Genomic DNA, 27,507 nt, shown 5'->3' on the forward strand with positions numbered 1-27,507 from the left:
AGCTGGGAGGTGACCGACCCACACGTGAGAAGTGTCCCCTGCTGGCCCTGGTCCTGGGCAGCTAACCCGTGGGCGTGAGGGCTCACGGTGAGAATTTCTCCCGCTTCCCTGGCTTTGGGGATCCAGTGACTTTAGGGAAACAGGACACTTCTGGATGGTGGGGGAAGTAAGTGGCTTTTGTGAGTTAGAGCTTCACGTGTCCCGGGGCCGTGGTCCTTCCAAAGCCTCGGACGTTGTGACCTGGTTGGTCTGCCCAGCAAAGGTGGGGCTGTGTGTGCGAGGGCGACTGCCCGTCCCCAGGCCTCCCAGGCCCTCGCCGCCCTCCCTTCCCCCACATTCCGTTACAGGGTCCTTTCAGAGCCCACCTGGGGCCTGGCTCCAAGGCCGTCTCGCTCTGCACTGCACAAAACACAGCTGGGGTTTTTAATAAAAACCGGAGTGAGACTCCTAACATTCGGTTCACTGTTTTAACCCGAGCAACTCAGGGGCCACTAGGACATGCGGCGTTGTGCAGACCCCACGTCTGTCGGGTTCGAAACGTTTCCATCTCCCCAGAAGGAGCCCCTGCCCACTCCGAGCTGCTCCCATCTCCCCCACCACCACCCTGGCCCCGGCCCCCGCTGGTCGGCTTGCTGACCGGAGTCCTGCAGGGCGTGGCCTGCTCTCACCCAACCTGGTGGTTCTGAGGCTCGTTCACGTTTCTGTTTAACGCTGTGTTTTGATGTGACTTCACACCAGCCAGGGGCGTGGGACCCGCATATGAGCTCCCGTGTCGTCCGCAGCCACGTTTCCCACGCGGGGGTGCCTGGCCACGTCTGCTCCATCCTCCTCTCCCTGTGTGTATGCGCTCCTTTTCCCTGGGCCACCTGAGACATCGTGCCCTTCCACACCCAGAGATGTCTGTGTGTGTTCCTTAAAAACAGGGACATTCTGTGACTCCAGGACAGCGCCCGAAGTCAAGACATTAATATTGATACCACCCAGTCTGCACGTGTGTTCACGGTTGGCTGATTTCTCTCAATCGTGTTACTTATAGCAAAGAAAAAAAATATTTTTGGGGGTACAAGAGCCATTGCCGCTGATACTTCTTGGACACTGAGCACATGACCACTTGTACCCCTTACGGCCATGGGTCCTGCTACCGTCTCCATCTTACAGATGGGGAAACAGAGCCCAGGTGTGTGGGGAAACTTGCCCATGGCCTCCCTGCTGGTGGGAGCCTGTTCTGAACCCACCCGGCACCCCGACATTCTGGCCTGGCTTACAGCGCACTCACGCGGTGGGAACTGCATGGATGGGGGCTGCCCCCTGGGTCCCTTTCCTGAGAGCCTCTCCACGGCTGGATGGAGAAGAAGAGCATGAAGTTTGAAAATGGTTAGCTTATGTCATGGAAAACGTGCTGGCCTGAAGCCGGGGCAGGCCCCGGGGGCTCCCGGCCCCGCCTGACTCCCCAGGAACCTCTGGGCAGCCCTTGCCTCCTGAGGCCTCTGTTTCCAAAGCTGTGGACCAAGGGAGGGGTTGGCCAGGTGGCCGGGGGTGGGGGGACACAGGGTGGCCAGGCTCTTGGTCTGCCCAGTTGGGCCCCCAGGACTCCCTGGGGGCCCACGCCCCCACTAGCCCAGGAGCTCCTCCCGGAGTAAACAGAGCTGACTGGTCTCTAATTGCCCTGCCCCCCCCCCCCCCCCCCCCCCCCCCCCGTCCCCAGAGGCCCTCTTACAACTTGCTTCATAATTATGTATTTGTGTGAGAGGGGAGAGGCCCCGGGGAGGGGGCCACCACACGCTGGCTTGGAGAAGCAGAGAGGGGGCTGCAGAGCTTGGAGGGTAGACAGGTGGGGCATGGACGCATGCTCGGGCAGCTCGGGGGATGGGGGGCACGGAGCACAGCAGCTTCTGCCATCCCTTCTTCCTGCCGTTCATCAAAGGGCCCTGTCCCTGTTGGGTGGGTGCTGGGGGACAGAGCTCAGCAGATCCCAGGGGTGCAGGAGCGTGGACAGGAAGCGGAGAGGGTGCCCGGGGCTGGAGGACCCCCCGCCTGGCTGAGCACAGAGGCCGGCTGCCCTCCTGGGACACAGACCAAGCCCCCCACCCCCGGTGTCCTCGAGCAAGGGCCAGGCCTGGGGTCCTTCAGGGTGCACGAGCCCGCCCTGATTCTGGGAGCAGCCCCTCCTCTGACACCTCCCTCCCGCTGCCCTAGATGGTGGTGCTCATGGACCCCGGCGAGGACCCCGAGGACACGCTGCGCGCACACCGGTCGCGGGAGAAGACCTTCATCTTCGACACTGTTTTCGACCAGCATGCGTCACAGGTACCCCGCGCTCCACGCCCCCTGCGTCCTCCCACGGGGCTTCACCAGACCCTGGAGCCCCCCTGGGAGAGCTTGGTAGCCAGGTGGTCCCGTCCATGACTTGTCACAGGAGTGTCCCTGCTGAACAACGAGGTTGGCACGTGGGCCGTCCCAGGGGCAGGTAGCGGGAGGCCCCGGGGTTCACACACGTTCTCATTCGTCCGTCCGTCCAGACAACAAGGCGGGGTCCCCTCTGCCATATGGCTGGAGCACGCTCCCTGCCCACAGGGGCCCCCCCGGGGCAGCAGCAGGGGACAAGGGGCCCAGGCGCAGGCTTCAGCCGGCCCCTTCCTCAGACGTTTGGGCCCAGCGTCAGGTCGCACGCACCAGACCCCCGCCTGGGAGAGCCCGGGGGGCCCGGCAGAGCAGGATTTGAACTCGGGCTTCTGGAGACGGGCTGTCGCACGGCCAAGGTATGGTGTCTGGGGGATGTTTGGCCCCGAGACCAGTCCAGCCCTGCCCACCCTGCCCCTGCAGCTGCCCGCTGGGCCCCGGCACAGCTTGTCTCGGACACACTGGCCCTCCCTCGGGACACGGCCGTAGCTAGAAAGAGGACGGATTTGCTCCGCGTGGCCGGCCGGCTGCTTTCTGAGCGGACTCGCGGCTTTCACCCCCGAGATCTTCCTGGGGCTGCAAGTAGGAGGGGGCTGGCCGTCAGCATCTGTTGAGCAGTGGCTGCCTGCCATCCTGGCGCACACGGTCTTGCCAGCCCCTCAGCAGCCCTCTGCAACGTCCTGTGATGTGGTCCCCATTTTACAGATGGGGAAACCGAGGCTCCTAGCCTGAGGTCACACAGCTAGGGGGTTGCAGGCCAGTTCTCAGCCGCTGATGGTGTAAGTCCACAGCTCAGGAGAGCAGTCCACGTGCTCAGGTCTGCCTCCAGCCGCCGTGAGCTGCGTCGCCGGCCGGGGCTACTGGGACAATTCGGGGACACCAGGAGCAGGGTCCAGATGGGCGCCCAGGAAGGGCAGCAGAGATGGGACTGTCGTTTCTGTCTGGGCCAGCCACGTCCACGCACCTGGAGGTGTCCTTTCTTGAATACCCCTGTGGGCAGGGAGCTCACTACCACACCTGTTGCTAGGCGTTGCTGCCTTATGTGGGATTCTGCCGGCCTGAGGTGCTCAGGCGTAGGTCCTGGTTTTGTCCCATGAGGAGGAGTCCTGATGCTCTTCTCAGAGTTGCAAGTCCTGGGCTGCCTTCCGGTCCCAGGCACCTGTTGGGCTTCTCTCGGCTCCTGAGAAGCCCCATCCGCGTCCAGCACCAGACCCGTGTCAGGCCTCATGGCGGGAGCTGTCCTGCGCTCTCGTGTGATCCTCCCTGATGGCTGTGCTCTGGGGGCCCGGCCCCCTCTCAGCCCCTGGGGCGGCATAGCGGCAGGACGGAGACCGCAGCCCACGCCCTGTCTAGACTGGCCCCCGCCTGAGGGTCCCGGCACACGCGTGTCCGACTCTGGCCAGGCCGCGCATCCCACTGTCTGTCTTTCCATCCGTCCACAGGAGGACGTGTATCGTGCCACCGCCCAGCACCTGGTGGAAGGTGTCATTCTGGATACAACGCGACGGTGTTTGCCTACGGCCCCTCAGGCACTGCCGAGGGCAGGGGCCCAGGAGGGCGCGGGGCTGGGGGCAGTGGCGCTCTCCCTCCCAGACAAAGCACCTACGGGGCACCAGCGTGTGCTCGTCTCCCTGCGCCCGTTGGCTCCTCCCAGCCTCGTCGTGGCCCCCACGGGCAGGTAGAGCCGCCCCCTTGCCACACGCAGGAAGCTGAGCCTCGGGGGGCTCACACGGCTGGTAGGAGTGCGTGTGGGGTCCGGCCGCGCCTGCACCTTGCTGCCCGCGAGGACCCACAGACTTCTCCACGAGGACGAGCAGTTGGGCTCGACAACGGTCCACAAAGCTGAGCCACCTCTCGAGTCCTGAAAACTAGGATCACAGAGGGACGGGGCAGTTGGGGAAACGGAGGCTGGGAAGCGCCGGGTCCAGAGTCACAGCCTGTGGATGTCGTCCGTTCGCTCAGTAGCCTAACGGCTACACCGCTGTGTGCCCGGCTCTGGCGGAGGAGGGGCCCTCTGGTCTTTCGGGAGCAGGGGTGGGGGGAGCGGTGTCCCTGTGACAGGCGTGAGTCCGGCGACTGTAGGAACGGCTCCCACATCTTCCCGAGAGCTGGGGGAGGAGCACGCACCCGGTGGTCGCCCCTCATCCCGGTCCGTTTGGCCCGCGTCTGCGCTTCGGTCCCGTGTCTCCCGCGTCTGCGGTTTCTTCCGCAGGGGAGCCATTGGACTCTTGCGGGCTTCCCCCCTGGTTTCCAAAACTGAAAACAAGCGTGTCTGAGTGTTCGGGACTGTTTGCCCAAGGTGGCGGAGGTCTGAACCATCTCCTGGTGGCGCGTGTCCAGGCGGGGTCAGAGCCTGCCTCAGGAGTCCCCGCCCTGGCGGCTGTCCTCCTGCCCACAGGCGCAGGGAAGACCTACACCATGCTGGGCACGGACGCCGAGCCCGGCATCTACCTGCAGACCCTCACCGACCTCTTCCGGGCCATCGAGGACAGCCGCGACAACGCGGACTGCAGTGTGTCCATGTCTTACCTGGAGGTGAGCCTGCCCGCCGGCCTCGGGGAGACCTCGGCCCTCGGGGCGTCGGAGCCTTCTCGGGAGACCTACACCTGTGCTGCCTTTGCCCCGAGGCTGCTGCCTGTCCCGCTTGTGTCTCTCCTCCCAGATTTATAACGAAGTGATCCGGGATCTCCTGAGCCCATCCTCGGGGGTCCTGGACCTGAGGGAGGATTCTCGGGGCAGCATCCAGATCGCAGGCATCATGGAGGTCTCCACCTCGAACGCCCAGGAGGTGAGGGGCACGGGGGCCCACGGAGGGAAGGGGGCCTGGGCCTCGGCGGCCACGCTCGCCAGAGCTCACGGAGCAGAGCCGGACACATGGCCCCACGCTGTTTCCCGGCTAACGGGGTGCCGGACAGTGCGCTCAGGGCAGACATCGCCGATAGACCACCGTTCTTCCCCCTGCGCCCAAGCCCCTTCCCACGCGGCGCCCCAGCCAGTCCCAGCCCGTCTGAAATCCCCCACATGCTCTGCGGTCCCAGCACCGCCCGGCACATGGCAGGTGCCCCGTCGAGGCTCGTCGGCGTGGCTCCCGCCGGCGACTTGCACACAAATGGGTTGCAGCCCACCTGCCAACCCCGGCGAGCCCATACGGGGTTCCGTGCTGGAAGGTTCTGGGACCGGCTCTCTGGGGAAGACGTGGGTGATCCAGTGGCCGGGTCTGCCCTGGGCAGAGGAGGGGGAGGGCGGCACAAGTGTCTGCCATCCGCCCTTCCGGCTGGATTGGTTGGCTTGAACACTTAGTCACTCCGTGCCACCAACCAGAAATGGCTTGCGCTGGACGAGGTTCTGTTGCGAAGAGCTGCCCAAGAGGGCTCGGGGTCCAGCGCTCCCCCCCGGCCCCGCGTGGATCTGGAGGGTGCGTGTGGCTGCCCACCCAACTCCGCCTGTGTCGTCAGATCATGCAGCTCCTCACCAAGGGCAATCGGCAGCGCACGCAGGAGCCCACGGCAGCCAACAGGTCGTCCTCCCGCGTCCACGCCGTGCTGCAGGTCACCGTTCGGCGGCGGAACCGCGGCGCAGACGCGCTGGAGGGAGTGCATGTCGGGAGGCTCTTCCTGGTGGACCTGGCCGGCTCGGAGCGGGCGTCGCAGGTTCTCTGGCGTCCCCCCCGCCCCCTCTCACGCCCCCACGGCTACTCACCCCCTCACAGTCCGCCGCGAGCGGGGCCCTGCCCCTCCTCGTCCAACAGCCTCTGCGGCTCCCAGGGCAGCGCCGAGCCGCCTACGGAGTGAGTGGTCCCGAGTGTCGAGAGGCGAAGCCCACAGAGCCGATACTTACGGATTCACGACTGCCACGTGGCAGGCTCTCCTGACCATGATCGGCACCCAGGCCCACCCCCAGGGAGTGCCGAGCCTCTGCGTGAGCCGATAATCACGGCACGGGGAGGCCTGTGCTTGGAGATTCCGGGTCCGCACAGAGGCTGGGGGGGCCCGGAGGGGGGCCCGGTGGTGGCGTGCGGTCTCAGGGCCGAGCCTGAGAGGGTCATCAGGAGTTTGGTGGGGTGCAAGGAAGGGCATGTCAGATGGAGGGAACCGCGTGTGCAAAGCATGGCTGTTGGGAGGATGGCGCCCAGTGTACTCCAGCCCCGACAGTCCTTCCGAGGGTCCCACCTGCCTGCCCCCGAGCTCTTGGCTCGCCTGTGCTTGGAGGCACCTGTCACTGGGAGCCGGGGCTGTGCTTTACCTTGTGCTGCCGCAGTGGCCTGAGCGTTCCTTGAGGGCAGGACCCAGCCCAGGGCCGGGCACAGAGCGGTGCTGGACAGAGGCGGTGTCCACACAGTAATGTTATCACCAAACCTTAGCAGGTGTAATCCCCCTAATCCCCCAGCACAGGATAAGGTGGGCAGCGGGTGCGGGGCCGGGACCCAGGCGGTGCCGCGACTTGGCCGTGCACAAGGTGTTTGGTGCTGCATCCAGGCTTTGGACCTGGGCATCTTGCCCAAATCCCTGCGGTCCACTGCTGTGATAGTTGCCCCCCGGTTTGTGCCAGATGCTCTGCGTCTTTGGGGTTTGACCACTGAGTCGTCTCATCCGTTCGCTGCCCTGCCCTCGGCGCTCCGGGAGTTGAAGTGAGCAGGGCCAGGGCAGCGGCCGGGGGCAGACTGGTCTGAAATGCCGTGTGTTCATAGACAATTTGAGGCACAGTAGGGCCAGCAGACCTGGAGATGACCGCCGTTGGAAAGATAGTGCTACTCACAGTTTTCCAAGAAGAGGGGCCTTGGGATTTCACGCAGGGAAGCACCAGGACTGGTTAGGAGGCAGAGGGAGGCCGCGCTGTGGGCGAGAACCTTCTGGTGGTTTCCCCGGAAGGAACGGGCGAGGCAGGGTGAGCAGGCTCAGGTCCAGCTAGTTTGAGCAATTCCAGGGGCCTGGGGCATAATGGCTATTTGTCTGGTCCCTGGCCCTGGGGGATTAGGGCAGGGGCCTGGAGTCAGGTGGTGGGGGTGTGGGCTCTGGGCTGGCGGTCTGCATTTGAAAGGCTTGTTCTGTATCTCCGGGAATTGGTAATGCTGGGAGGGGCAGTCCCTCCAGGGTCAGCAAGGACTCCAGATGTCAAACATCAGAGCATGGAGAATAAAGGACATGGCTGACCCACGGACAGATGTGGGTGCAGACACGTTCACGCAGGGAGAGCCCCGTGTGACAGAGGTCTGGGACTCTGGCCTGTTCTAGCTGAGCCCAGCTGCGTCCACAGGACAAGATGGAGAGGGTTGCAGGGAAGGGGTCCAGGGTCTGGGTCCTTGCTCTCGCTCTGCTCTGACTTGCTGTGTGCCTTTGGGTAAGCCACTGCCCCTCTCTGGGCCTTGGTTTTGGTTTAGTTGTCTATTCAAGTGGCCTACGTGAGCAACTTTTACAATCTGCTTGGCTCTCACGAGCTGTCATTTCTTCATAGAAAATCACTCGTAAAAGACTTTGTTCTAGGGCACGAGGTCTCTGAGAAGGCCTTGAACTCTGTGACCCAGACACCAGCAGCTGCGGTCCTGCCCTGCACCGGCTCCCACATAATGACCATAGTAGCTGGCGTTTACCGCTTGCCTCTGTGGGCCCAGGCCTGAGCAGGCCTGTTGCACATGTTGCGCACTAAATCCTCACCGTAACCCCGTGAGGTCGGGAGATTGCCCCTTTTGGCAAATGAGGAAGGTGGGACAGACTGGGAGATCTGTCAGAGATTCGCAAACCATGCTCCAGGTTGGCTCCAAAACCCATGCCCTTAAAGAGAAAAAGAAATTTTTTTTTTTTTTTTTGTGATTTCCAATGTATTAGAAACACAGCACAGAAAATGTGGAAAATACGGACAAGGGGAAGAAAGTTAGAGTCCCTGCCGTGCTTGCACTCAGAGGTGTTCATCCCGAGGGCATTTTGGCTCCTTCGTGCGGCCCCCGCTGAGGCCTGGGCTCCGGGGACGCTTGGCCTCCATGGAGCCTGGGATCCAGTGGGGGGGCGGACGGGAGGACGGATGCGGCAGAGAGCAAGGCAGCTGCCGGGGAAGTCAAGCGGTGGAGGAAATAGGCTGGGGGACCGGCTGCCGTGGTCCCCGCTTCGGAGAGTGAGGTCGGGGTGCCCCTGCACGTGGTCGCCGTCAGCGCACAGATCGGCCGTGTCCCCTCCACGCAGAGTCCTGTGTCCTCGGGGCCCCAGCTGCTGCGGTGCGTGCGGTCTGAGCCGCTGGGGCCCGGGTGGGATGGGTCAGTGCACCGCCCGACCTCTCCTCTCCCGCCCAGACCCAGAACCGCGGCCAGAGGAGGAAGGAGGGCGCCCACATCAACCGCTCCCTGCTGGCTCTGGGCAACTGCACCAACGCGCTCAGCGAGAAAAGCGGCAGCCGGGCGCAGTACGGGAACTTCCGGGACAGCAAGCTCACGCGCCTGCTGAAGGTACGGCCGCCCGCCCGTGCGGGGCCTCCCTGCCAGGGGGATGCCCAGACCTGGGTCTCAGGGCCCCTCCAGGAACCCCTGGGGGCACGAGAACCCCGTAGAAACCATGGCTGGTCACTGCCTGACTCCTGCTCCATCCCTCTGAGTAGGGGCCAGCCTGGGCTTGCATACTCCCAGCCACAGGGAGCTCACTACCTTACTGAGGCCGCCTGTCCCATCTTGGATGGTCAGTGAGACAGTCCCCTCTGTTCTGAGCTGGACACTGTCCCCTCTATTCCGTGGCAAGGGTGTAGGTGAACAGACAGGCAAAGCAATACGTAAACGTTCCCGTGGATTTGGCTTCGCAGTCTACTCTGTTCTCGTCGGAGCAGAGGTCTGACGGGGTGGGCCGGGAACAGATCTCACTTTGTCCTAGCGTCCCCTCCCCGAGCACCAAACCCTTGGTCCTGGCATCACCTGCCTTTCTCGGGGTTTGGAGCAGGAACCGCAGAGGGCTGGTCCAGAGGGGCCTGGGACGGGAGGTGGGGGCCCCGTTCCCCTTACCCCCACCTTGGGCCTTCCGCTGAGCAGGATGCCCTGGGAGGGAACAGCCGCACGGTGATGATCGCGCACATCAGCCCAGCCAGCACGTCCTTCGAGGAGTCCCGGACCACCCTGCTGTACGCCTACAGGGCAAAGAACATCAAGACGCGGGTGAGGCCCCCACTTGCTGAGTTCTCACTCCCGCTCCCTCGGGAGCCTCTAGGGAGGGTCCCTTCCACCTGGGGCTCCTGGCCATGCTGGGCGTGGTGCTTGACCTCTCTGTTTCTCCCTTCTCTTCTCTGATGGGGACACTGGCCTTGGGTTTCAGGCCCCCCGAATCCAGGAGGGTCTCATCTCAAGATCCCTAATTACATCTGGGTTTGGGGTGTTTACGACATGGACTTAACCGACCTCCAGGCGCACTGTGAGCGCTAGATGTCTTGATTTAATTCTTTACCTCCTTCTCCCCGGGAGGTGGGGCCTGTCATCAACCCATTCTGCAGCCTGGGCAGCTGAAGCGCGCTCTCGAGAGAGAGAAAGCCACTTCTCCAGCCTTCCAGAGCCCGAGCAGAGCTGGGCATTGTGGTGCAGAGCGCCTCGATCCGGAGGCCGCACTGCTGTGCTCGGTGCAGAGGACTCGCGTCGGAAGGCTGGACGCAGGCTCAGGGACGCGTGCTCGTGGTCAGCGAGTGGAGGTGTGATCCTCGCCAACAAACCTGGGATGAGCCCTTCCTGCCGCGCGGCTCTGAGCGAGGCGCCAGGACAGCCTCTCTCAGCCGAACCTCAAGCTTCGCTACGGGGCGAGGCAGATGACAAACACGACCCCCCACAGATGAGTACGTCCCTTCCAACTGTGGTCCGTGCTGTGAACGGGAGCCACGGGGTGCTGCGAGGAAGAGTGGCCGAGAACATGGAGTTGAGAGGCTCGGTGAAGGACGCCGGGCCCCGAGTGAGCGAGGGCAGGGTGTGCAGACGCGGGGCAGTCAAGCGCCTCCGTTCAGCCTGAGACCAGCACTTGCACCCTCCAAACCCACCAGAGAGAAACTCGGACCCATGTGCTCTACTTGAAAGCCCCAAAGTGCCCATGGAAGGGGACAGGGCGTGCAAACTGGTGCATCCCTCCCGTGGACCACTGTGCAGCTTCAGAGAGAATGGGGTAGACCCATCTGTGCAGACGGACGGCCTCCCGGCCACAGCGCTGGATGAGGAAAGCAAGTTAGAGAAGAATAGCTCTGCGGGGCGCCTGGTGTCCCAGTAGGTGGAGCGTGCGACTCTCAATCTCAGGGTCATGGGTTCAAGCCGCACGTTGGGCTGGAGCCTCCTTTAAAAAAACAACAACAACAACAACAACAAAAAACACAACAACGTGAAAAAATAATAGCCCTGGTCTGATAAAATTTCCATAAAAAACCAAAGCCAAGCCTATACCAAGAAACTCCCGGTGTGTGTCTCTGCAGATACGTATATACGCACAAAACCGCACAGAGGACGGTCCAGAGGGCACAGATGAAAGTGATCGCAGTGCTTACCCAAGGGGAGGGGTTTTAAAAAACTCTTGACGGATCATTTGAAATTTCTCGACTGTGGCAAAATATGCATGACATAAAATTTGCCACTTTAACCATTTCTAAGCGTCCAGTTCAGGGGCACCATCCCCCCCCATCCAGCTCCAGAACGTTCCATCCCGTACACAGAGACCCTGTCCCCGTGAGGCACGGCCCCCCCTCCCCCACCCCAGCCCCGGCCCCACCATCTACTCTCTGTGTCGGTGAGTCTGGCGACTCTGGGACCTCGTGTGAGTGGGGTCCCCGTGCATGTCCTTCTGTGTCTGGCTCGTGTCCTTGGGGCTCGTCCCTGTGGGGGCAGGGGTCTGGTTCCCTTTGTCTTTAAGGCTAAGTTGTATCGATCTGAGTTTTCCTAACAAAATGTGCCGGCGTCCTTGTAGCATGAATACCTCTCGTGGCGGGGCAGTTCCCGCTTGCTCTGACCTTGGCCGTGGGTCCCACCCACCAGGTGAAGCCAATCTCCTGAACGTGTCCTACCGCATCATGCAGTATACGGACATCATTTCTGACCTGCGCAGGGAGATCGAGCGCCTCAAATCCAAAATTGAGACGCAGGAGGTGGAGAAGAGAGGTGAACCTGGCGTCTGGGATGTGCGAGGTAGAGCCGAGCTGCTGGGGCCCCTGTTGTTTTGCTGTCCCCTGCCCGGGACGCATGGCCGTGGCCGTGGGCTTCAGTCCCAGCCCACCACGCGCTGCCTTCCATCTCCTGGCCCGCAGCATGCGGGGCAAGCGGCCGCCTTCCCTGCCTTCTCCTGAGCTCTTCCTTCCTACCTTTCCTCTCCTCTCACCTCCCCACTTTTTTGTTTCTTCCTTCCTCCCAGATCCGTTTTTCTTTAAAAACATAATCTTCCATTCCGGAATAATTTTAGATTTACAAAAAAAGTTGCAGGTAGTACAGAGAGTTCTTCACTTCCCCTAATGTCAGCATCTAAATTTGTATTTATTTACTGAGGCAAAGCTCACACAACTTAAAGTTCACCATCTTCACATGCACAGTTCCATGGCATCCGAGGCTCATCCACAGTGCTGTGTGGCCGCCACCTCCATCTGGTCCCGGAGCATTCCTGCCTCCCCAGAGCAGACCCCATGCCCATCACACAGTTTCTCTCCATTCCCTGCTTCTTCCCAAACCAGTTCGGTAGGCCTACCTTAGGGGTGAGCATATCATAGCTCTTCCAAAAATGATAAAACTAATCAGTAAGTTAAAAAGGTACCCTTAAAAATGCCGGTAAGAAAGTCAGGTATACGTACGTGTGTATATATACATACATACCTACATACATATGTGTTCTTTTAGCTGATTAAGATAAGCTTTGCCATAATAAATAAAGGACTTTTGAAAACCAATAAGAAAGAACCAGCAGTCCAGAACTGAGTGAGGAAATGAATAGGTGATACAGAGAATTCCTAGTGGCCAATAAACACAGGGAAAGATTCTTTTTTTTTTTTTTTTTTAAGATTTTATTTATTTATTTGACACAGAGAGAGATAGCAAGAGCAGGAACAGAAGCAGGAGGAGTGGGAGAAGGAGAAGCAGGCTTCCCGCCGAGCAGGGAGCCCGATGTGGGACTCGATCCCAGGACCGTGGGATCGTGACCTGAGCCGAAGGCAGACGCTCAACGACTGAGCCACCCAGGCGCCCACAGGGAAAGATTCTTAATTGCTTCAGGAAACAGACACACATTGAAACAATTTTCATTTGTCGGGTTGACTAAAGCCACAACGTCGGGTCCTAGTAAACGGATGCTATAAAGTGCAGGATGAAGATGGCAGCAGAAACCCTCCTCCTGGGCGTGTGAATTACCCTGTGTCTTTGGGAGGCCCCCTTAGTGGCATCTGTTCACACTTACAGTGTGTGTGTCCCCTGCCCCAGCCGTCTCAGCCCTCCAGATCTGCGATGAGGCACGTGCCCTCCTGTGCCCAGGAGGCTCTGGGACCATAGTGTGCCCCCCAAGGGGGTCCGGATGAGCAAACTGGTGCGTTAGGGAGGGGAGGGCAGGGCAGGCCCGTCTGTGCAGCCCAACCCCACGCAGGCACGTGGCTCATGTTTTTTGTTACGGGAATTTCCAACACTGGTGGAGGAGAAAGGCCAGAATGGCAGCCCCCGACCAGAGCCGCCAGTCCTTGCCAGGCTCACTCGCTCTGTCCTCCCACGCAGCCCCCATCCCATCATCTCAAAGGGTTAGGGTTGGTAGGCGTGCATGTTTCTAGCAAGCCCATTGGTGTCATCGGGCCACACCTCAAATGTGGTCTCTTCTATTAAGTGGGCATCCCCTCTTCCTTTTTGTGTTTTTCCTTTTGATTCTTGCTGAAGAAACTGAGTCATTTGTCCCGTGGATTTGCCGACAGCTCTGTGCTCTGAGTTCCTATAAATCAGTAGTTGTATCTAAACGTTGGGAAGAGGGGGCGTTCCCTGAGGCCACTGCTGTCATTTTGATGTGAGCCTGTCTGGATTGTGTTCTGTGCAGCGTCCCCAGAGAGGGACACATGGTTTGTCCGCATGTGCGCGTGGGGCAGGGGATCGGCTTCGGGCTGTTAGGTAAGTGACACCAGCCTATGGCCGTTGCTCTGTTCCTTGTTTTCCTCACCCAGCGGTGAGTCCTGGGGGCCGTCCACTTGCGCAGTGGGTCTGCCCCATTCTTTCTAACAGCCGCGGAGCGTTCCACTAGAGTCTGAGTATCTCATCCTCCTTGATGGGTATTTTGGGGCTTTCTAGCTACTCAGCCTCCTCGGGCACGTGGGTGCCCATTTGTCTTAGGTGATTTGGAGGGCTCAGGGTTCTGTTGGAGCAAGAAGATGAAGGAAGTGTTCCATGAAGAGGGGCTGTTGTTGATGGCAGACTGAGTCCCACGGGGCCAGTGGAGGGCTGGGAGGCCGGTGGGGGTAGAAGATGGGGTTGTTGTAGAGAATTTGCAAAGCTAGGTGGTGACCAGGATGCTTGGGCTTCTTTGGGGCTGGGGTTGAATAGGGATGCATGCCACAAGGGCCTTCGCTCTGATGGCCTCTTAATTATTGGGGCTGGTCCTAGGTGGTCTGTACTGGGGAGGCAGGCAACATCATAAGGGGGTGGTGGTCTGATGGTGAGCCCTGAGGGCGTGACGGGCTTCCCTTGGGTCCTGTGGCAGTGGGACACTGTGTGCATGCCTCTGCCAGGAGCATTATGAGAATTTCCAGGATACCGAGTACTCCCCCAAAATCTTGTTGTAATGACTACAAGGGTCCAGTCTCTGGACGCATTGCTCATTTTGCCCATCTCAGATCACTTGGCATTTAAGGAAAAGGTGCCTCTTGATCCCTGCCCTCCAGGTCAGGGGGATAGACCATGTGTGGCCAGAGTGGAGCTACCAATGGGGCAGTCGGGGAATACCATCAATTAATCGTGGACAACTATTAGGTAGGGACTTACATGGGAAACAAAAAGACAAAACTAGTTTGTTCTGTGGAACTTACATTCTAGCAGGAAAGAGGTGTCAAATGTATCACAAAACATTTATCAATTATCGATATGCAGAGGACTGTGAAGGAGAAGGCAGGATGTTATCAGAACAAGTGGCAGGTGGACCCAGCTTGAGAATCTGGGAGGGTTTCCATGAGGAAGTGAGGTCTGAGCTCAGATGGCTAGCGGTCACACCCCTCCTTGGATCCCTGAGACTCAAATCCAGGTAATCTGACCCCAAACCAGGCAAAGAGACCATCTAAACCATCCATCCAATTATCTACCTATCCACCCACCCATCCATCTGTCCATCTCTCCATCCATATCTCCGTATCCATCTCCTCATCCATCCATTATTCATGCACCTATTCATCTGTCCATCCATCCATCCATTCATCATTCATCCACCCATCCACTCATCCATCTCTCCATCTGTCCATCCATCCATCCATCATTCACCCACTGATTCATCCAACCATCCATCATCTACTGATCCATCCATCCATTATTCACCTACCCATTCATCCATCCATCCATCATCTACCCATCCATCCATCCATCCATCCATCCATTATTCACCCACCCATTCATCCATCCATCCATCATCTACCCATCCATCCATCCATCCATTATTTACCCACCCATTCATCCATCCATCCATCCATCCATCCATCCATCATTCACCCACCCATTCATCCATCATCTATCCATCCATTATTTATTTATTTATTTATTTGAGAGAGAGCAAGAGAGCAGGAGCAGGGGAGCAGAGGGAGAGGGAGAAGCAGGCTCCCTGAGCAGGGAGCCCGACGCAGGGCTTGATCCCAGGACTCTGGGATCATGACCTGAGCTGAAGGCAGACGCTTAACCGCTGAGCCACCCAGGCACCCCTATCCATCCATTATTTACCCATCCATTGTCCATCCATCCATCCATCATTCACCCATCTATCCATCCATCCATCCAAACGTGTATGGAGTTCCTCCTTGGTGCAGACCCTGTGTTGGTGGGCAAGCATGGAGTTCAACCCTGGCTTAGGTAGCACTGCTCCTGGGGCAGCTGGCTCTCTTCCTGCCCCCAGTCATGACTCCCCCCCACGATGGAGAGGAGGATAGACGCCTGCAGATGAACAAGATACGGGCGCAGCTCATCAGGGCCTTCAAGGAGCAGTTGGAGATGCGGCGCAGCCTGGTGGAGCTGGAGAACACCAATATAGAGCTGCACGTTGACACATCGCGCCACCTGCTGACCATTGCAGAGTGAGTGTGCCCACTTACCATCCCCATGGGGCAAGGAGGCCAGCCAGAACACGAGGGGCCACTGGTAGGAGTTCCTCTTGTGCGCTCGTCCAGCTTCTCTCTACAGCCTGCAGGTTGCCAAGGGGAACTTCAGTGAAGGGCACCCTCTCTTCCCGGGCAGGACTCCTGGCCCAATCCCTCCCTGCTCTCCTGCCCCTGTAGCTAAGCTGGGCCGGGTGGGGGAAGGCTTCCGGGTCCCTGCGATCTCTTTGTCCCAGGCTGGAGTCCAGAGCCAACCCTGGCAGGTTAGGATCAACCCCATTTCACAGAAGAGGACGTTGAGGCTCAGAGGGGATGTGGGTTTGCACACCCACCAGGCCAGGACTCTTCTGCCGTTCCACACGTCCTTGCTATTTGTGCCTACTGTGAATAGACTGACCACATATGGAGGGACTGATCGTGCTGTTTGTCATCTGGAGCAGGACGCGTTTGAGGGGGGAAGGGGCGCTATTTACAGTCACGCGGGGAGCAGGTGTGCCTGGTCCTGCCCTGCACAAAATGGGACGCCTGGCTTCCCCTGCTTGCGGTAACTTAACGCTGAGCACTTTCTTGTCCCGTCCTCCCCACATTTCTTCTCCTGCTGCTGCTTCCTCCTTTCTGTTTATTTTCTGAGTTGTACAAACAGCGTGATATCTGCACTGGGGGAATTCTTACACCCGGAAATGCCCTCCCTCCATGCGTTGCGCCCAGCCCTGCTGCTTCTGTCTTCCCTTCCTGCCGTTCTTCCCCCATGGTGCCCATTGTGCCCCTCTGAGATTTTGCCCTGAGCGGAGGTCATCACGTCAATCCTCAGAGCCCCGGTGTACTGTTGCCCTCCTACGGCCGAGGGCGCTGGGCTCAGTGGGGGCGCGTTTGCGTACAGGTGGCCCGAGGTCCCCGGGCAGAGCTGGGCTTGGCGGCAGGGGAATCCTGCGCTTAAATCGTCCGGCAATCCTACTTAATGGTCACTGCCTCTTTATTTCCTTCCAGTTTTTGTTCACGCCTTTTCGTGTTTTACAAGTGTAGAAGAGACGAGGCTGCAGACCCGATTCTGCCCAGGCCTGCGGGTAGACCAGCCTGGGCATGGCTTGCACCCTGACCCCCGACCCCTCTGTTGCCGCTGCAGCTGGGAGCGGGAGAAGACCCACCAGCATGCGCACCGTGACGGGACGTCAGAGAGGGACGAGGAGCCGGCAGAGGCCGACGCGGATGGGGACGAGGGCGAGTCCACGGAGCCGCTCGAGGTGGCTCTGGCCAGAGAGGAGGTCAACATGCTTCTGGCCGAGCAGCGGAAAACTGCGGCCCTCAAGGTGGGGGAGGGGTCTGCACATGCAGGTCACAACAGGTGTGTGACCACAGCGCCGTACTGCAGACAGGGGACGTCTCAGGGAGCTGAGATAAGGTGTTCCGCGTCCCTGGGGGCAGGAGGAGCCGAGCCGGGACGGGACCTGGGCCGACCACAGAGTCCATGCCCTTCCTGCTAGTGACGGCCACAGGGGGCCGCAGGGGGCGGCAGGGGTCAGCGCGCAGCAGGGGCGGCCCTGGCTGGAGAGCCACGGGGTCCGCACAGTGGTTCCCGTGCGCAGGTGTCTGTTCAGGCTCGTGGAGGAGGCATCTGATGAGGTCACGCTGCTGACGGCAGGTGGCACTTACTTCGCTTAAAAACCACGTAGCCAAGCCGAGAACTCCTTATATTGTCGTATCTCCCCGAGCAGTTTGGAGATGATGCGATCTCACTTCGAAAGTCCGCCAACATTTAAAAATAAGAAAAATGCCTTTTGCTTAAACCAGGAATGTGCATCAGCAGAGAGCATGACTTCAAGAGTCAAATACAGGCATATTGAGATGCAGCGTAGCATGAAGACAGGAGTCCATTAATTAGTTAATTAATCTGTGAATCAAAAACAAATCGATGTTTTAAGTGTCCCCCCGTGTGCCAGCCCTGGGGACGTAAAGATGAAAAAGACCGTCTCCGTGACTTACGCTGTTGGTGTGCCGGGCTCTTCCCATCATCACAGACAGCGTGGTGTTGCGGTAACAGACGTGCGGGCAGGCGGCTGGGGGCTGGTGGAGCGGCTGCGGACTCAGCCGGGGGCCAGGGAGGACCTCGGGCGGAGGGGCGGAGAGCGTGCTAGGGAGCCGAGCCAACTCCTCCCGAAGCCGCCCCCTCCCGATCTCAGAGGAGGAAGTGAAAGGCTGGAGCACGTGGTCCTGGGCCGCACTGGGGGTGTCATCCCCCCTGTGCCTGGGACTGGGGTCCGGGGGATGGGCACGCACGGCGGCTTCGGCTGCAGCACTGGCTTCCCACCGTGGACACAGCAGTGAGGGCTGAGTCCTGGGGTGTGTTCTAAAGTGTCGTGTGTTCATAGACGGTCTGAGGCACAGTAGGGCCGACAGACCAGGAGACGACCGCCGTTGAAAATCTAGTCCTACTCACAGTTCCAGGAGGAGGGGGCATGGGGTGCCACATGGGGCTGCAGGGGACGCACAGGGCCGGTCCGGAGGCAGAGGGAGGCCGCACTGGGGGTGAGAGCCTTCTCGTGGTTTCCCCGGGAAGGAGGGGCGAGGCGGGGTGAGCAGGCTCAGGCCCGGCTAGTTTGAGTAATTCCAGGGGGCTCGGGGGCTGAGGGGCTGTCCTGGGTGTCTGCTCCCTGGGGGATTAGGGCGGGGGGGGCAGTGGCCCAGAGCGTGAGAGCCCCATTTAGGGGGGGTTGGGGTGCAGGCTCTGGGTCGGTTGGTCCGCTTTTGAGACGTGTGCTCCTGGGTGGGTGGTTTAGGATCCTGAGGAGCGAGCTCGCCTTGGGAGGGGCAGTCCCTCCAGGGTCGGCGAGGCCCCAGGTGTGGAAGCATCAGAACGCAGACGATGAAGGGCGTGGTTAGCGCAGGGCTACGGCCACACGTTTTCGTGAGGCCGGGGTGCGAGGCCGAGCCCCGCGCACGCGCCGGCTGGGAGCACGGACCGCAGGCGCCCGCCCGAGCGCTCCGTCCCCTGCAGGCCGGGCTGGAGCGGCGGCTGGCTAACGCCAAGAGGAAGGCGCTGCAGCTGGAGGAGCTGCTGCCCACGCGGGTCATCAGCGAGGACCAGCGGGAGGTTCTGCGGCTGCTGTGCCGGGCCCACGAGCTGGAACAGGAGAACACCGAGCTGCGGGCCGGCAAGCTCCGCCGGAGGCACCTGCTCTGTCGGAAGGACTTCGTGTACCCACGTCACCACCAGCACCGGCGGCTCTGCAGGCAGCTCATCCACGACCTGTGGCAGCTGATTCGGGGTGAGCCGCCCCGCCCCGGTCCCAGAACGGGGAGGTGGGCGCCGCACGCACGTACTCGGACGAGATCCCGGTCCCCGGGGCATAGGAGGGGACCCCCGTCGGCCTTTACCCAGCCCTGTCCCCGGCCCTGTCCCCCGTCCCTGTCCCCCGGCCCCGTCCCCCGGCCCTGTCCCCCGGCCCCGTCCCCTGCCCTGTCCCTGGCCCCTGTTTCCCGAGCCCTGTCCCCGGCCCTGTCCCCAGCCCTGTACCCTGCCCTGTCCCCCAACCCCTGTCCCCTGGCCCTGTCCCCAGCCCTGTCCCCAGCCCCCGGCCCCGGGTGTGAAACACTCCACAATGCGAGGGAAGGCCAAGCACAGTGTCAGAAATCCACTCAGATGCACACGCGGGGCACAGACCATCCATGGGGGAGTGCAGGTAGCCCCGTCTCTGGAAAATCCTCCTTTATCAGGTTGGAATATCTGCCTTCAAACTTCCCAAAAAAGAAGACACTGTCTTCGCCCAAGTAGGGATGTCTGGCCCATCTGTGTGCTTTCCCGGGTCCTGCAGATGGCGGCATCCCGGTGCCGGCGGCCCTGGACCGGCGCTTCCGCCAGTACTCGCGGGAGCTGGGCGAGGGCTCGCTGAACCGTCTCTTGTTGCTGCACTCGGTCACGTCCAGCTCCCTGCAGGTGAGTCGCCCTGGGGCCCCTCCCACCAGCCCCGCGAGGGGACTGACCCTGACACGGGGGCAGGAAACTCAGGGAGCCCCCAGCCAGGCGCCGGAGCCAGCAGCGCCGGGCCGGCCTAGCCAGTGGCCGGGCTTTGGGGAGGTTTCAGGGGGCGCCCTGAAGGTTTGCGAGGGGGGTGTTCCGGAGCTGAGCCCGGGGCCAGTGTGCCCTTCACCCCACAGGCCTGTGCCCCTTGGCGGCTGCAGATTCCGTGTGGGAGACAGAGGCCGGAGGGGAAGGAAGCCAGAGCGTGGTGCGGACCGTGGTGCCTCGGGGACCCCAGGAGGGGCGTCTTCTGGGGAACCTCAGTCGGTTTAGCTCTCTTCTGGGGCGTGCTGGCAGTCTCCTGCATGGTGGGGGCATCTGGGGTCGATTCTGGGGGCTCCCCAGGGAAGAGGGTGGGGGGAGGGCCCTGCATCCAGTCTTCGGAGGACTGCTGTTGTCACCAGCTGGACCCCTGCCTGCAGCTAGGGCCTGCTGCCCCTGCCCCCCTGCTTCACCTTCTCAGGGGAGAAAAGAGAGCCCCCCAGGCTTCAGGCAGAGCGGGCAAGGGGCAGTAGCCCAGAAGTGTGGCACGGGGCAGGGTCCAGGTGTCCAAAGGTGTGTAAAGCCGCTTCCCACCCCGGGTGAGAGGTCCCCGGTATCCGCGTCGTCTGTGCCTTTGGGGGCCATGGGATCTGAGAGCTCCCTGCTCCCCGCAGAACACGGCTGCTGGGGCCTCTCCTCCCCACCCCTGCCATGTGTCCTGTAGTGCGTGTCAGGGTCCCTAGGACCACCCCCAGGCGCACTTTTCTAGACTCGCTTCCAGAACTCAGGAAAGCTGTTCTACTGAACCGCAACTCGGTCCCCAGGGAGCACGCAGCCCCTGCGCCACCGTCTACTCTCTGTCTTTATGGGTTTGGTGACCTGGGGACCTGATAGTCCTTGTCCTCCAAGGACTGGCTTCTTTCACTGAGCACGACGCCCCCCAGGTCTGTCCCTGTGGGAGCTGGCAGCACAACATCCTTCCTTTCTAAGGCTGAGGGATATTCCGCGGTGTGGATGGGCCGCCTTGTGTCTGTCCAGCCATCTGCTGATGGACGTGGGGCGCTTCCACGGCGTGGCTGTTGGGAGTGAAGCTGCCATGAACATGGGTGGAGCAGCATCGGCTTGAGTCCCGGCTTCCGGTTCTTCGGGTGCATGCCCGGGGGTGGGATTGCCGGGTCACGCGGTGACTGTGTGTGGCTTCTCGAGGCTGTGCCCCGGCGCTCCGTGGCGCTCGCCCTTTGCACAGAGTGTCCTTTCTGTCTCTGTGCTGGGGAGGCATAGCCCGAAGTGAGCCTCTCTGCCTGTCCCCAGGATGGCTCAGTTCTGAACATATCCCCCCCCGCCGCCGGACGAGGCCGGCCGCGACCAGCCAGACTGCAGGAAGGACCTCCCGTGGGGCGCCCAGGCTGAGCTGCCGCGGCTGCTGCTGCAGGCGGACAGGTACCCTCACCCTCCCCTCTCCCGCCCGGGCATGGCCGTGCCTTGGCTGGCGGGGTGCAGCCCCAGGGCTCGTGGCCCCGGAGTCTCCTGTCGGGAAGTCTGTCTACCGTCCCTTCCTTGCAGGGCTGTTTAAGATGAACACACACGTCCCAAGAGGTGCTGTCTGCGCAGGGAGGTTACGGGGCTGGGGAGCTGGCTGCTAGAAGGGCCGCTTTCACTTTGGGTGTATTTTGTTCCCTCGCAGCCCCCGCGTCCCCCCGCTTCCCACGGCCGATGCTTGTCCGCTCTCTTCTGCTGACTTTTGTCTTGGTGACTTCCACCACCAGAGCAGACCCGTAAAGTCATCACTCACAGACTCGCCCCCGGTTTTCATGTTAGCATCGACCAGGTTGTGTCCCCGTCTTAGCCGCTCGTCTGCCTGATAGAACGTCCCAGCCGGGGGCTCACACCCGGCGCCTACTTCTCACGGCTGTGGAGGCCCGGCGGCCGCCGTGGAGGGGCAGCAGGATGCACTTCTGGTGAGGAACCTCTCCCCGGCCTGTGCACACGGCGTCTGTGCCCCGTGCTCGTGTGCTGGAGAGACCCCTCTCCTCCTCTCTCGAAGGACGCAGTCCTGTGCACTCGGGACCCCTCACGCCGACCTCCCGAAGGGCCCTCTCCAGATCAGTCGCGTCGGGGGCTTCAGCACAGGAGCCTTGGGAGGACCCAGTTCAGGTCACACTGTCCCCCAGGTCACACACATCGTGACACGTCCCCCCAGGATGTCAGGATGCAGTTCTACAGCTGGGACACCTCCGTCCGTGACCACAGTGCAGTTAGCATGCCCAGCAGAACTAGCGACACTTCGTCGGCCTCACCTCTGAGCCTTGCTAGGATCACAGTTCTCCAGTTTGACCCCAAACTCCTGTGCCGCTGGTTCGTCTAACTCAGGTGCAGCGAGGGCCCCGGAGCCTAGGCTTGATCCCGGCCCTTTGGGGTAATGAAAACAGCAGGGCTCCAGCCTTGGGGTGTGCATGCGTGTGTGTGTGTGTGTACGTGTGTGTATACACGCATGCACACACATGTACGTGTGCTTGGTGTGCAGGTACCTTCATGTGTGCAAGTGTGAGCATGTATGCGGTGCGTGTGTGTGTCTACGTGTGTGTATACACGCATGGACACACGTGTACGTGTGCTTCTTGGTGTGCAGGTACCTTCACGTGTGCAAGTGTGAGCATGTGTGCAGTGCGTGTGTGTGCGTGTGTATATACACGCACGCACACACGTGTACATGTGCTTCTTGGTGTGCAGGTACCTTCATGTGTGCAAGTGTGAGCGTGTATGTGGTGCGTGCGTGTGTGTGTGTACGTGTGTGTATACACGCATGCACACATACGTGTGCTTCTTGGTGTGCAGGTACCTTCACGTGTGCAAGTGTGAGCATGTGCGCGGCGCGTGCGTGTGTGTGTACGTGTGTGTATACACGCATGCACACAGGTGTACGTGTGCTTCTTCGGGTGCAGGTACCTTCACGTGTGCAAGTGTGAGCATTGTATGCGGTGCGTGTGTATGTGTGTGTGTATACACGCATGCACACACGTGTACATGTGCTTCTTGGTGTGCAGGTACCTTCACGTGTGCAAGTGTGAGCATGTGTGCAGTGTGTGCGTGTGTGTACGTGTGTGTATACACGCACGCACACACGTGTACGTGTGCTTCTTGGTGTGCAGGTACCTTCACGTGTGCAAGTGTGAGCATGTGTGTGGTGCATGTGTGTGTACGTGTGCTTCTTGGTATTCAGGTACCTTCATGTTTGCAAGTGTGAGCATGTGTGCGGTGCATGTGTGTGTATGTGTGTGTATACACGCATGCACACACGTGTACGTGTGCTTCTTGGTGTGCAGGTACCTTCACGTGTGCAAGTGTGAGCATGTATGCGGTGTGTGTGTACGTGTGTGCGTGTGTGTATACACGCATGCACATATGTGTACGTGTGCTTCTTGGTGTGCAGGTACCTTCATGTTTGCAAGTGTGAGCGTGTATGCGGTGTGTGCGTGCGTGTGTTTGGGAATGTGTGTGCACGTGCATGTGCGTATGAGAACAAAGTGCCCCATCCCCCCAGTCAAGACTAGATGCCTCTTCCACCTGCTCCTGGGCTCACACCTGCCTGAGCTGGCCGCGTGACCCACGGGTTAGAGAAGACGGGTGTCGGCCCCACTCTGACCCGGGGCTGATCGCAGGTCGGTTGCGAAGTGAGCCCTTCAGCTCCGGCCCTCAGTGTAGGGAGGAGGGGTTCTGCCCTGCAGCGGCCCAGACTGTGGCGACACAGCGGGCCAAGCCACCTGCAGGCCGTGAGCTGGAGCGCGGGCTTCATGTTCCAGACGGCACGAGAGGAGCTGCGTCTCCCCGCAGCCGGGCTGGGCCGCTGACACCCTTGCCGGTTCCCATGGCAACGGCTGAGGCCCAGCACAGGCGCCCTAACAGGGCCGAGTCCCTGGGACCTGCCCGTGGGCCGTGGGCAGCCAGGCTGACCGGTGCTCGGGTCCCTGGTCTGCCAGTCGCCTGCACCATGACCCTGGTCAAGCACGGGGTCAGGTACCTCCGTGCAGGGCTGCGTGTGCCTGACGTGGTGGGGACACGCTACGCAGGGCTGCCGTCCCGAGGACACCCTGACGCGAGGGGGTGGAGGAAGGAAGCCGGTCAGCCTGCCTCGCAGGAGCGCCGGGCTCCCGTACCGGAGTTGGGCCTCTGTCCCCAGACCCCTTCTAGCTTTCCGGTCGCTGTCGGTCCTGACAGAATGCTTTTGGCTGCAGGTAACAGATTTCTCAGTGAGATTGATCTAATCAACACAGGTGTGTATTGTCTGACGAGAATTTGGAGGATGAGGGGACTCGGGGCCATGATTTAAATGACTTGATGATGCCCATGTCCCTGGCATGTAAATAATGTCTCCCCTTAGAGTCGAAGAGGCTGCCACAACTCCACAGATCACACCTCCATATAACTACACCTTAAAGAGGAAGGGAGGGCTGGGCTCTCTTATTCATCGGGGAGAAAAATCCCTTCCAGAAGCTTCCCCTGTAGATGTCACTAAGTCAGTGGGTCACCTGCTCTCTGCTAGGCCAGTTCCCTACAGAGAAGGGAAGGGGGGACTGTGACAGGCTTGGGCTGAGTCTGACCGCGTCTCAGGGCTGGCCACGTCGTCACGCTGAGTCACACTGGCGCTCGTTACCCAGCGAGAAGGGGCGGCCGCTGGGCGGGCAAGCAGAGTATCTGCAAACCTCACTGCGTGTTCATTGAGCACCCGTGCCAGGCAGTAAGAAGTGAACAAGATGGACATGCCCCCTGCCCTCGACCTGCTGTCCCTGCAGCTACAAGGGGCAGGCCGGCGAGGAGAGGGTGCAGTTTGCTCCCAGACCCCAAGGGGGTTCCCATGCAATGTCCTGAGTCCGGAGCTGGCGTAGAAAACGTTGCTGCCCACGTCAGACGTGGCCCTCGGCGGGAGGCGCTGGGCGCTCCGGCGGTTGTGGGGCACGCTGCACCAAGCACATACGTAGTCTTATTCCACAGGTGCCAAGAGGGCTGGAGGGGCCCAGGAGCTTGCTCGAGGTTCACCATGAGGAAACGCAGGCCAGGCATTTGTCTCTAGTTTGGAGTCCTGGCCGTGGGGGTAGGCGGCCCTGCACTCTCCTGATAGCACCCCAGAGGCCTCCGCGGTTCACACGGTGCTTAAACACCCCTTGTCATCGAGCTAGCGGTGAGCTAGCGGTCTTCCCAGCAGCTCGGCTTATCACCACTCGGATTTCGTAGACGAGAGAGCAGAGGTCAGGGGCGCGAGCCCACTCGTCAGGGAGCCTGGGTGTGACGCGTGATGCTTTGTTCTTACGGTCGCTGATGACCTGCCTCAACAGGAGGCTGCTAGAAAACCCTGTTCTTGCAGAGTAGACCCATAGGACCAGGGGAAGTTCTGGAAGATTGTCTGCAGTCCCTCCCCTTCCAACGGCCAAAGTCTTCCACACGCAGGGTCCTGGGCCAAGTCTATGTCTCTGTTCCATCCTCCTCTCCTTGCTGTGTCTTGGATGTGCCAAGCTGGTCCCTGCCCCAGGGCCTTTGCCCGTGCCGTCCCCCAGCACTCAGCACAGCTCTTCCACTGCCATTCCTCGGATCTCAGATTGGACGTTTCCTCCTGTTCCGTTTCTCCCATGGCTGATCTAAGGCCAGCTGGGTGTGTGGCAGCCCAGTTCCGGCACTAACCACCCAGAGTTGGCGTAGACCCCACCAGTTAGGGCCTCTGTCCTCTACAAGATTGCCCCCATGTCAGGGGCCAGCTGCAGGTGGAGTCCCCGGGCCACCTGCGCTTCTGTCCAGCTGACCACCACTTTGGGGGTTCCTGTGGCCCCCCAGGTCTGCTAAGGACTCAGAGCTCACGCTCCCAGTGTGGCCCCCGACCTTGCCCTGGCCCGACGTGGGCCGCGGCGTTCCAGGGCTCAGGCTCTGCTTTCCTCGGCTGGACGAAGGGCCGAGGGCCCCGGCAGCTGACTCAGCAGATGTGTCCATGTGTCCCCCACAGCAGCGGCTGCAGATCATCGGAAGCCACACCACCGAGAACGTTGGGCAAGCCCGATTCCCTTCTCTCTCCACCGTCCCTCCGCATCCTGCTAACCCCTCCAACTCCCAAGGTTGGTGTGCCGCCCTAAGCAGGGCCCGCGTTCTGGGGAGGCCTCCCCTGCCCCCGCAGAGCTGTGGGGCTGGGCGGACAGCAGATGGAGGGGCTCCAGGGAGGGGCAGGCTGTGAATATTCACGCCTTTCCTATGAACTATCGTTAAGAAGCTGCTAGTTTCATGATTACCAGTGGTAGTGTGAGTGAGCGCTCTTACCCTAGGTCACGTGCTGGGGACGCCCCCTGCCCCATGGGGAGCCCTCTGCCCTAGTGGGGGTGCTGGGAAGCTCAGGCCCCTGGGAGAAGCCCCATCCGTGACCCCAGGTGGTGCGGAGATGCCCTGGGCCCCTCGGCCCTTGGGAGTGCTGACCCGTGGCTCCAAAGTGTCCTGGACCCAGGGACTGGCTTCTTCACGCACCTTCCTTGGCCCACCTCCCACCCCACTTGCCCTGAGTCACTGGCCCTGAGTGGGTTTCTGGGGCCCAGCGGGGGGCGGGCCAACTGGGGCAGCCTGGTGACGTCTGACTATCGCTGACGCTGGTCCCTATAGCCATCGAGCTCCCTGAGTATGAAGAACTTGGTCTCCAAGCTGTGCCCCCCGACTGGCCTGGACCTGGGCCGCTTGCGGATGGCAGCGGAGGGCGGCGGCCCGGCCCTGAGCGCTCAGGCCCTCAAGGAGATGGCCGTGAGCACCAAGAGCATCGCTCTCATCGCAGCCACCCGGCGCTCCAAGGCACAGGACCGCGAGGGTGGCAGCGGCCACTCCTCCCTCCACCTTCCGGAGAAGGTGGCCCTGGACTCCAAGGACCCGAAGGCCAGTGTCACCCCGGAACCGAGCCCAGCAGAGCGGAGGTGGCCCCTCGCCAGCCCAGGCAGGGACCACTCTGCAGAGAGGAAGGCCAGGAGGAAGCGGTCACCCTCCCTCACCTGGAGCGTGCAGCCGGTGGGTGGACATTGGCTGTCCTCCTAGCCCAGTCGCGGGGTCCAGCTGGACGGCAGAGGGAGGGTCGTTATGGTGGAGGCAGGAGGGCCCCAGGTGCGGAGGAGGAGGGAGGACGCCTGCGCCCCCCACCGCTTCTTCATTGGAAGCTGGGTGCGTGCCTGTTTTCAGTAGCCACATCGCAGTGCGGGCACCAGCTTCTCATCTCGTGTCCTTCCTAAACGGTCCTTTATAAATTCTCAAGTGCCCATGTGGTATTGGCATTTTAACCCTGAAAAGGTACATTGCTTGGTTCTAGTGCCCGTCAGGCACGTAGTAACCGTGTGAGTCGTGAGGCGCTGCCCACCACACGGTGCCTCTCCTGCGGGAGCCTGGCCCCAGGCCTGGCCTTCCTCTCTGCAGACCGGTCCCTGCCCGGGCTGGCGAGGGGCCACCTCCGGTCTGCTAGGCTCGGGTCTGGGGTGCACTTCCACTGCCGGGACTGAGCTCCACGCGCCGTCCATTGCGCGGCCCCTGATGGTTGTCTGCTCCCCATTCCGTGGCCAAGTAGGCCGTCTTTCATTTCTGACCACTTCGGCATCCCTCTGTGGGCAGTGTTCCTCGTTTCTAGTTACCTGCTTGGGACACTGGACCGTGTTGACCTGTGGAAGTCTCAACAACATTTAAGCAGAATACAGCACACAGCAGAGCACCACGCTGACCACTCCCTGACCACACTGGTCACTCGCAGACCACACTGACCACTCCCTGGCCACATTGGCCACTCCCTGGCCACACTGACCACTCCCTGGCCACACTGATCACTCGCTGACCACACTGACCAGTCACTGACCACTCGCTGACCACACTGACCA

At 61.0% G+C, this 27,507-nt stretch overlaps 1 protein-coding gene across 1 annotated transcript in view; it reads left to right on the forward strand.

The window, feature by feature from the left end:
* The window catches only part of LOC116625488 (kinesin-like protein KIF19), a 37,657-nt gene that overhangs the window by 1,907 nt on the left and 8,243 nt on the right, over positions 1-27,507 (forward strand). The window contains 14 exon segments of the mRNA XM_032394089.1: positions 2,197-2,307; positions 3,843-3,885; positions 3,888-3,929; positions 4,799-4,935; positions 5,063-5,188; positions 5,856-6,050; positions 8,681-8,833; positions 9,404-9,530; positions 11,372-11,518; positions 15,438-15,615; positions 16,760-16,943; positions 18,629-18,899; positions 19,446-19,567; positions 26,264-26,656. Coding sequence (XP_032249980.1) covers positions 2,197-2,307; positions 3,843-3,885; positions 3,888-3,929; positions 4,799-4,935; positions 5,063-5,188; positions 5,856-6,050; positions 8,681-8,833; positions 9,404-9,530; positions 11,372-11,518; positions 15,438-15,615; positions 16,760-16,943; positions 18,629-18,899; positions 19,446-19,567; positions 26,264-26,656 — 2,229 coding nt within the window.

The sequence above is a fragment of the Phoca vitulina genome, unplaced genomic scaffold (genome assembly GCF_004348235.1).
Source record: "Phoca vitulina isolate PV1807 unplaced genomic scaffold, GSC_HSeal_1.0 scaffold79, whole genome shotgun sequence".
In the NCBI taxonomy this organism is placed as follows: Eukaryota; Metazoa; Chordata; class Mammalia; order Carnivora; family Phocidae; genus Phoca; species Phoca vitulina.